The 11040-nt window shown below is 37.4% G+C and overlaps 1 protein-coding gene across 2 annotated transcripts in view; it reads right to left on the bottom strand.

The window, feature by feature from the left end:
- Positions 1-3320: 3320 nt before the first annotated feature.
- LOC127419795 (beta-1,4-galactosyltransferase 5) overlaps positions 3321-11040 on the bottom strand; it is a 59014-nt gene continuing 51294 nt past the window's right edge. For both annotated transcript variants that reach the window (XM_051661533.1, XM_051661532.1), the window contains 2 exons: positions 7912-8013; positions 3321-7783 (listed from right to left, as the gene is read on the bottom strand). In XM_051661533.1, the coding sequence (XP_051517493.1) occupies positions 7636-7783; positions 7912-8013 (250 nt within the window). In that variant the 3' untranslated portion in view covers positions 3321-7635. The remainder of the gene's footprint in view (positions 7784-7911; positions 8014-11040) is intronic.

The following is an 11040-nucleotide window of genomic DNA, read 5'->3' as shown; positions in this document are numbered from 1 at the left end:
GCATCTTTACTCGCTGAGCTACCCAGGCCCCACGTAATACATATTTATTTGTATTTTATTTACTTTAACTCAAGGGCGTAGATTTGGCTTGAACATTGGGGGCATTGCAGCCTGAAGCATTTACCTTTGTACCCCCACCCCCAAATCTACGCCCCTGCTTTAACTCATTTTTTATAAATGAAGGATATTTATTTCCATATTCATATCATTATGTTTTTAGTCCATATACCGTATTCCCTATTCTCTTATTCCTGGTGATCTCTCTTATGGATCAGGAGTATAATTTCATTTGCAAATGCAAAGCAAATCTGTCCTTATGTTTATGCCACTTTTCTATATTTGATGACATTTATAAGCAATGGCTAATAATGGCAATGACGGCATTGTGTTTTGGTCTCAGACAGAGACACAGGACGTCCCTGAGATGGGCTGTAAAACCACCCACTGTTATAACAAGGCCACTAGCAGCTGCAGAGCTAACAGTGTGTGAGAAATGAGTGTCAATATTTGTTTAAAAAGTATGTGTTCATACTGAAGTATATGAATATCACTTAACTGGAAAGAGCGCATTCATGGTTTATGATTATTATAATAACTAGTAATTCTGCTCTTGGACTCATATGGCCAACTGGAAGCTAAAACAAATATGACGAATCTTGTGACATTATAAGCTCACCTCATTTTATTTAATCACACACGCACACACACACACACACACACACACACACACACACACACATTGAGCTGATTCCATCCGAAGCCACTTGTACAACTGATCTCATTATATTGGATTATTTTAAGTCAGATTCACCAACAATCATCTTTAAATCTGTACGCTACATGCAGTGATCACAACACAATTCCCAAACCTTACCAATTTAATTCTTCCTATCCTGGTAAAGTATTAAATATTAAAGCTTTGGACACACATCAATAACCGTCCATTAATGCTGATTGTTTGGTTGTTTGAAATGAAATAGTAAGATTAGTAAAGAGCAGTATGATAAATTCTCCTCTTCTCTTAGAAGTCATACGACATTAGGGTGAGAAAGGATGACAGAATTGTCAGTTTGAGGGGAACTAAAACTTTAAATATTTCATTTATATGTCTCTTATTTTTATGTATAGAGTGTCTGTCACTTTCAGCAGTGAAACAGAGACAAAAATGAGCCACTTTTCACTCACCATGTGTCATATCGTGCAGTCCCATCTGCCATGTTATCAAGATGTTACAGTGACAATGAAACTGGTGTCCTTTTAGCATCCCTAAAAATAATTCTTCCTGTTTGACAGCATTGTGCTCATGTGCCTCTATTCAGCAGACAGCTGCACAAACTCAAAGAGCCACAGTAAAAACAAAGGTCTTGATTGTGTCAAATAGCAAACATTTGAATGATGGGTTGGAAGGGAATGAAATTTCTTTAATTGGGCATGATTAAGGAAATTAAGCAATAAGGACGAAATAATAATAAAAAAAAATTCCATTTCAAGGCAAGTCAGTCCACTCGGCAGCCATCTTTGAAACACATTGTTTTCTATGAATACAAGCAGCATAAAAGTACAGCTCCTGTATACTAGATTGGGGAAAGACGGAAATCTTCGAAACAGTTGGTCAAGATTACGATCAAGTAACATCTTTCAAATCAGCAGTAATATCTGACTCCAGTGAAATCAAATACTGTGTTTCTTTAGCTCAGATCACTCTAAAAAAAGCTGTTTTTCAGGCTGGTCCAGCTAATGCACATGCACCTTCTCAAGTTGACTGACAGATGATGTCTGTATCTAAAAGGTGATTGGCTCTTTTACCTGTAAGACGGGACATAATTTTCTATGTCCGCCATATGGACTTTTTTCATAATTCCGTATTCTCAAAGCAGAAGTTGTCATAGCTGGGTAAACACAACTATGGCCGCTGCCGAGGTGTATGTGTTTTCACATTCCTTAAAAGATTTGCCTGCATTTACGTTTGGAGATGTTGACCGCATCGTCCATCAACGGTCAAATCTAAACTCAACAAAGTTTACAAGTTGTATTTCAAAGGTTATATGCACGAATATAATGGTAAGTCCGTAAAAATAAATTATTATTGAGAGGTTGTGCATTAAATCAGCAGGCACATATTATTTATTAAAGGAATGATCTACAAATGTCACCATAAGTTGCAAAATGCAAAAAAGAGGGCACAGTTAACAAATCTGTGAGTTGTACTTAGTGAAATACCTGATGGGGGGGTGATGCATGATGTGGAGAGGGAGAGACCCATGTCCCTCTCCATCTGACTTCTTACTCTGTCAAACACACACTCTCGTGTCAGTTGTGATGTGTAATCATTGCATTGAAACCATGACGGTACAGCTAAGATTTCAAACCGTTTCACAATTTCACCTGTGAGCGACAACTGTAAGACATCATCTTGAAAATACTGTCCACAGATGAAAGTACTTACTCGTTTAATAACGAAGTTATCTTCTACACGTTTAATTGCCTGAACCCACCGAGCTCGCACAAAGTCCAGTATCTTTTGGAAATTCATGGAACACAAATCAGGACATTTTCTTTTAGGATTTCCCTGACAAAAAAATCTAAACTAGCTGCAAACTTGCCGCAAATTTGGCACTTATTATTTTGACATGCAAATGAGCCTTTGATTCACCGCAAATGTTTGCTTGAAGTTTGCAGCTCTTCACCGGTTGTGGTGAACCTCCATCAAACCTTTGGCAACAATGGACAATTTGCCACAAGATTGCCGCAAAGCTCATTTGCATGTGAAAATGATCAGTGGCGAATTTGCCACAAGTTTGCAGCAAATTTGCCATGAACTCTCGATTTTCGTAAGGGCTGTGCAAATAGGAACACTGTAGTGGTACTGGTTATTACTTTTCCTCCTATTGCCGCCATAGTTTACCCAACAATGACGACTTCCGCTTCATGAACGCGGAAGTGTGAAAAGGGTGCATTGGGCATTCCAATTTCTCCCATTCATTTTAATACTCCCTAAGTTCTCCGTCTTAGGCTAAACATTCTTTGGTGTTACTAAGCAAACTTTTCCCAGAAGTCAATAATATCTGACAGAACCTCTCTTTAGTCATTTTGGGGTGGGGTGGGGTGGGGGAATCATTTTTACTCTTGTGGGTTAGTCTGCAGTTTTTATAATTCACTTTATATAAAAATATAAAGACATTATTTAGACATTTAAGCTAAATAACTTTGTTTGGTGCCACAAGTGGCACAAAAATACACATTTCACCATTAATAACTGAACGTGCACACACACACACACACACACACACACACACACAAAGGACTACAACAAAATATACTGCTTAAAGTTACTTTTCTTTATTGGTGTACTTCAGACATTTCAACAACAATAATAGAAAAACAAAGATCTCACATCATACAAAGTGCTTCTACTCAAAGATATGTTCATTTACACAAACACTAAGGCCCAGAAATATTGTACGAGTGGCAGATGGCTTCATTTCAAGGAGACCAGATCTCCTTAATATAATATTTTATTTTCTCAAAACATTTCAGTTGTCTTGATTTTATACATAGATCATACTGAATGTCTTGTTTGGAGATTATTGTACAGGTCTGGTTGTCTAAGGAAGAAATTGAACAATGTTTTTGGCAGACAAAAGATTTTCTAATGAGAACTCAATATGATATGTCACAGAGAAGCATCTTTATCATGACAAATGATCCTACAAACAGAATTTAAGGCCAGTCATGATTAAATAGTTAAACACAGCTCGTACAGCTCATGGCATTGAGGTAAATGGCACCAAATTAATAAAGGACTTTTTTTAATATAGTAAGTCAACTTTTGCAATTACTTTTATGATATTTTTTGTTTTTGCTCCAAAACACACTACACAATATGTACAGGTGAATAAACACATTAACATTTTTAAATGTATTTGTTTATAAAAAATAAAAAACATGATTATATATTGAATAAATTAAGAGGTTTTAAGGCAGCCAGCTGTTCAAGGGAAGTATCCCTGTCATTTCAGCTGGAGCAGAATGGGTTATATAGTGGATTGTAGCGTGCCAACGATGGGGTCCGCAGCAGTGTTTTACTACAGTATGGACTCAAGCTGGTCTTACATCTGATTCAGAGCCAGTATTGAATTACATTGCAAACTTCCTTTGAATCTTACTTCCACTATTCATATGATCCTCAAAAAATCCTAAAGGAATGCTAATGTGTTGCTCATTGGTAGCTTCTACCAAGTGATAGGTCAATTCGAGCCACAATAACATAGAGTTTGATTGACATATGTACATGAGCATATAAACACCAGCATTAGTATTAGGATTTGGACGAAGACAAATTATTATCATGAGTTAATAAAGACCCCAAACATTGGCGCAAAACTTCATTGGTGTCGGAGGCAATCAGACTTTAGGGAGACCAGTGATCTGCTCTGTCTGCATTTCCCACAAAACACTCACATTTACCTGCTACATGGATCGATTACTCTGATGAGAATGTCGCATCAGTGCAGCAGAGTGTAATTTATATAAATCTTGTAAAATTATCTGCTACAAGACAAAAGTACTGCGGCAGCACAATACTAATATCTGTAACATCAGCACCATCAGTTTCCGGGATGGGATCGTTTAAAAATCGTCTCTCTAAGTGTCTCATTCTCTTGTGTCATCATGCAAAAATGCAGCCCATTCGGTTTAACAGCAACAAACGTGATCAACCTCATGCGAAACAAATTTCAGTGCTTGTACATCACATTTCTTATTGTTAATCTGTTTCCTTCAAAAGAATCACAGTTACAGAAAAACAAATGACAGAAATAGGAAAAATGTATGTTCATAACAAATATGTTCATAAAAGACTGAATAAATACGAGGGCCAGCCTCTGTGGTTTAATGAACATACACTTACACACTCACATTCACACAAATACGCACTACAAAGGCTATACAATCTCTAGACGACATAAACTTGTGTGTAATGATAATGTGCGGAGGTAAAATAAGGGCCTTATTCGTGAAAAACGAGCAGAATGAAGCACTGTGTAAACTGTTCGCAAAACCATTCTAATCATTTAGTTTGAGCAGTTACACCAGTTTCATTAACCTGCAAACTCATCAACGTCTCTTTGTTAATTCTTGATGAAGTACCAAACTTTCGTAACTTTGGACTACCATCTCCTGTGCTGCTTCAGCTCGTCCTGTGTGTGTGTGTGTGTGTGTGTGTGTGTGTGTGTGCGCTTCTGTAAATGGTACATCACCCTCTTGTGGTCTCTTAACGCTATTATGTCAGACTGTTAAACAAAGGCCAACTGAGTGCATTGGAAAGCATGCAAATTGGACTTCTAATTGAAATGTCGGCTAATTTTAATATATCGATGCCTCAACAATATATCAATAAAATAATGTACTGATCAATAATTGATATACTGATATTTTATGACATCCCTACAAATTGTTTAGTCAAAATTTGTTCTGCTTGTGTTTCGTGACCCTTAAAATAATCCAGAGTTCTGGCAAACTAGCTGGAAACTTGCCAACAATTTGTCGCATATTTCCCACTCATTATTTTCTCATGCAAATGAGCTTGTGATTCGCCACAAATGTTTGCCAGAAGTTTGCAGCTCTTTGCCAATAGTGGTGAACCTGCAGCAAACCTTTGGCAACAATGGACAATTTGCCGCAAGTTTGCCGCAAAGCTCATTTGCATGTGAACATTATCAGTGGTGAATTTGTGGCAAGTTTGTGACAAATTTGCCATGAACTCTCGATTTCATAAGGGCAGCGTTTCATGTGCGCAAATGTTTACATCAATGTGTCAAATATGTAGCACGGTTTTACGAATGATTTACATGGAAATTCATTCTGCATGTGTTTCATGATCATAAATTGTTAATAATTTGCGCATTATCGCACTGATGCAACAATTTATGTGAGGATGGTTTTACAAATTATTTAGGCAGAAATTCGCTCTGCTTGGGTTTCATGAACATAAATTGTTACATCAAAACGTCATTTATGTGTGAATGGTTTAAAAAAAACATTTTTGTCAGAAATTAATTCTGCTTGGGTTTCATGAATGCAAATTTTTACATCAATGCATCAATGGTTTTTTTGAACGATTTACACAGAAATTTGTTCTGCGCATGTTTCATAAATGTAAATTGTTGCATCAGTGTGGTAATTGACAAAACAATGGTTTTACAAATGATATAGACAAATGATTTCTGCTTGTGTTTAATTAAAGTAAACTGTCGCATCGATGCATCACTTTACATAGAAATGGTTTGCGAAAGCTCATGTTTCATGAATAAGGCCCAGTGAGCAGTTTGTAGTGAGTTGTTTAGTCTGTGAAACATTTGGTTTGTCCAAATCAAGTTCAGCAGATTAACTGACATCACACCATGCTCGGAATTATACAACGTCATTTATGGCCATAGTTAGTTAGAATCGAGTTTTATAACACACACACACACACACACACACACACACACACACACACACATAATTTCTATATCATCAGTGCTTTTTGTTAATACCCAAAGGTGACTACACACACATTTTACAATAGAGAGGCAGCAGCATATTGCTTAAATGCAAAGTACACTCATTTGACTGAGATGGGCAGGGCATGGGTAACACTCCTAATGTGGAAACTAATGAAGAAAAAAATCCCTCTGTAAACACAAGCTTCAAAATGCTTGTTTGACAGAGAGCCCAGTATTTTACGCCATCAATAGACCCACACACATACAGCTTGAATGGATATCACTTTCTGAATCCATCAAGTCACCTGGCCTTATTCTAGGTCCTATGACTTATATCCTAAAAACTTTCCTTTAAAGTATAGAGTTAGGCTACAGTATGTTTGGAATAGCAATTTCCACAGTGACGAATGAACCAGAATTTTAGTTTTGCATTTTGCAGTGAGCAGTAATTTAGCATAACAATACGAACATAATCACTGCTATTGGGTTTGTTAAGCACTTGCTTTTTGTGCTGATGTCATAATGTTTCATGAGCACTTAATCACTCACACACACTCTCCCAACTAGTGATGTTAGTAGTATCTAAGTGTCAGTGCATGCTTTTTTATTGTATATTTCATAATTAGTTTCATCTGCAATTATTTGTTTCTAGTCTAACACACAGAACCAGCTGTGTTTGTTTCTGGCACAAGCTCCTGCAATGGCTATTCTAAAGTCGTTCAGCATATTAACTTGTTCATTAGCTTTTATCACACATGCTGTAAACATGCGACTCCTCCTCCCTGATTAGAAGACACGCCCAAGTTGGATTGGTCAGACAAGGGGAAACCAGTGGTAAGGGTTTTAGATTCTGAGAATGGATCCATTTAGATGCTAGGTGAACAATGAAAGAGTATCAAAGGAAAACGATAGATTCCCGAAAAGCAAAAATGTAATGAAATGTGGTGTAATATTATAAAAAATTGTAGAAAATGCTGAAATAAAAAAGAATTATGGAAAAAAATAATGCTTTGAGCACTGAGGAGCTATTGCAATTCCCAGCTCTCTCTTTCAAGAAAAAAAAAAAAAAAGTCTAAAAATGGTGCTTTAGCATGTGGCTATGCTAGTGAGAGAGTATGAGCATCTCCCTTGCATAGTCCCTTGTATGAGGTCAGTAGTCCTTGACAGGGGCTAGATCTCGACTGAGCGTCACAGAAACATTGGTGTAGAGACTCATTCGAGACACTAGGGGGTAGTAATTCAAGTTATTCAAGCCATCCACTCTCTGTCTCTCCTTGGATCTACGGAGCAACTTGTATCTGAAAACAAAAAAGGGCAGGTTTCATTAGGCTTATTAAACATTTAAGAGCTTGTTCCAAATGCCACCTTCAAGGCCTAATTATGTGGAGATATTAAGTAGAAGCTTGTCTTTGCTGTCCTGAACTACCTTCCCAGAAACTGGACTTCCCCTCGATGGTGGTGTGGTATGGACATATAACGGCCAAGTTCTCCAGGTGGTCGACTCACTTTGTAACCGGCAAACTGAACCCTGGAAAACACACACATATACGTGCCGATTGAGACTTAAGTTCACTCCTCACTCCAAAATACGACCAAAGTAATGAACCCCTTTCATTAAAAATGTACAGTAGTATGAGCAATATAATGATGAGAATCGTAAGGAATTTAAAGATTCTGGTTCCAAGTCCTCTTAACTATTCAGATTCCTTAATGGTTCAATTAATGATTTTTTTAGTACTTTTGAGGAAGATATATTTGGATATAAGAAAAGCAGTTCTTATTGCATTTACTGTACACAGCATTCTGTTGAAAAATGATAATTTCAGTTTTCAACAGAGCAGATATAACTAATCAGAAATCAGAAAGCATACGATAAGGTTTGGTGAGAAATCTAATGTATTATTTAGTGAAAATGTTCACTGACTGTTGATCTCCTGTGCGTGTTCATGATAGGGCATGAGAGCAACAGTTCACGCAGACCCCTCATGACATTTGGGCTCATTTGTTTATTTAAAAACAGGTCCTCCACAGCGATAATGACAACAGAACACAACACAGCTGCACAAAAAAAACAGAGAACAGAACTTACTAAACATGTTCGAAGAGTTTGTAGTCGAAGAATTGATGCATTTCTATGCCCAGCCTTATTTTTTTTTTTTATATGTTTTTGGACCGGTGCCAGTTCACAGTGGACAGATATGCACGCCATGCCGAAAATAGAAAACAAGCCATTGATAAACTGTACCGTCGCTGGTTAGGGCAAAAGTTCTGATTAACATAGAAAATATACCTTTTATCACGTGTCGTTTGCCATCAGGTTAGAACATGGTGTGACTGTGGGTGCCTGTAGTCTCCTCTATGTTTCTGTTTGATTTCCGAGTACTCCATTCAAAAAAATAAGGCTGGGCATAGAAATGCATCAATTCTTCGACTACAAACTCTTCAGACATGTTTAGTAAGTTCTGTTCTCTGTTTTGTGTGCAGCTGTGTTGTGTTCTGTTGTCGCTATCGCTGTGGAGGACCTGTTTTTAGATAAACAAAACAAATTTTCGCTTGAATGCCCCAGTGTCGCAAGGGGTCTGTGTGAACTGATGTGAAATTGAAAAAACATGAAGGACAAACTCATACTTGTGGTGTATTCGTTGTCCTTTATTATGTTTCTCTGCCAGGCTACAAAGACAGTATTGTAAAGGGAGAGCCTGGAGAAGTGTTTCAATGTTTACAGATACATTTAAAAAAATGTTATATTTTATATAGCCATGTCTATCTTAGCCACTGGATTGCTGCTTGTTTTCGAACTGAACTGCAGCTGTGTCAAGAAGGTAGTCTCGCGAGAGTCTCATTCGCTGTTACTAAGTTTAAGTTAAGGGTTCGATTTAGTGGTAGGGTTAAGTTCAGGGTTAGGTTTAAGGGTAGGTGTAAGGTTTCTGTAGGACTCTAATAAACAAAAAACACAGTGTGTGAACATTCAATGCGGCTCTCGCAAGACTTTAGGTAACTAGGGGTTACCTTCTAGACACAACCCTGAACTGCCACTTCCCTTTGGTACACGCCTTCCAAATAGACCTTTCACATTCATATGCGTCAAACGCTCCGTCAGAACTTTCCCCAGTGTGTACGTGTCCTTAACCGTTTTGAGCGAGCTGAGTGGGCGTTTTCAGTTCATTCCTATGGGATTCGAGCGCCACACTCGCGAAGTAGATTGTGGGATTGACAGCGGTGCAGAGAAAGCGTTGATAGTATGCAAGAGCGTAAAAAAGTTGAGAAATGCTCAAAGTTATGCAAATGAGAAGAGGAAAACGCTGGCCAGCAGCTAATCACTGTAAGCTGAAAGCAGTGACGTATGTCAGAAGCGCTTAAAAGATTGATGATAATGTTGATGTTTCTGCCGTATTAAGTGCTTTAATCACATTATTATGTTTATTTCTGATTTCAAACAGACTTCAGATGATGATTGCACATATTCATTGTGGCAATACTGTGGTAAGCAAAAGTGTAATAAATCAACACTGTTTATATACTTTGGGCATTCGGAAATTAAGCTGGCATCTTTCCAACTGTAATCATACATATATATGATGATATTACTGCTTATGTACTGAAAACAATGATAGACAATACACACTTGCTTTACATATTACAAACATGCCCAAAACGGCAGCTCTTTAGCATTGTTGAGAGCCGGTTGCAGTTGGAGTTGAACCTACACCAGTCATTGAAGATCGCACAATGTTTGCTTTCTTTATTGCAGAAGAACTGTATTTCAGAAAGACAAAAGTTTGAATTTTACATATAATAACCAGAAAAACTATTCATTTCTATAGGTTACGTGCTGCTCAATACAGTGCCTGCTGTGTGTACAAGTCTGGTATAAGCCTTATTTTAATACCAATAAAGAAGTCAGTATTATTAATATTTTTTATTTGTTTTTATAAATAAACGTGGCATATAAGATTAAGATGTACTGTTATAAAAACATGGATTTGTAAGAGTTTAGCCGAACTGAAGGAGTCACAATGAACACCTTGGTAATGGCATACTACTATGGGTTGTATAAATGCCTCGGGCCATTGCGAGTAAGTGCAGTGCCAAGTGAAAGTATAATAAGGCTTAATAGATTCAGTAGAGGGGCAGTGCTGCCTCTAAATACTGTCAGAATATTTTAGTATGGTGGTCCGAATTGGCGGAAAAATGCACATTCGAGGACCATCAACGAAACCAAAACATGAAAATAATGAGGTATTTTTTTACAGGTTTTTTAACCAAGTAACAGTTGCATATCACCTTATCACGTGCTTTACGAACAAGTAACATGCTTGAGCTGTTCTAATCAAGATATTTAATTGGTGGCATTATAATAAATACGTTCTGCAAATAAGAGATTTTAGGGGCAAAAACCCGAAAACTGTCCTGAAATAAATGGATGTGAATGTGATAACTGTGGTATAAGCAGAATAATTGACTCCAGGGTGTTGAATTATTGAAAATAAATGCACACGCTTTGCGTCAATGACACATTACCACTTCTGCATTCATTTTCAATAGTTCAATGGTC

The sequence above is a fragment of the Myxocyprinus asiaticus genome, chromosome 29 (genome assembly GCF_019703515.2).
Source record: "Myxocyprinus asiaticus isolate MX2 ecotype Aquarium Trade chromosome 29, UBuf_Myxa_2, whole genome shotgun sequence".
NCBI classification, from domain to species: Eukaryota; Metazoa; Chordata; class Actinopteri; order Cypriniformes; family Catostomidae; genus Myxocyprinus; species Myxocyprinus asiaticus.
The sequence above is the reverse complement of the archived record's forward strand: the minus strand, read 5'-3'. Positions and strand labels throughout refer to the sequence as shown.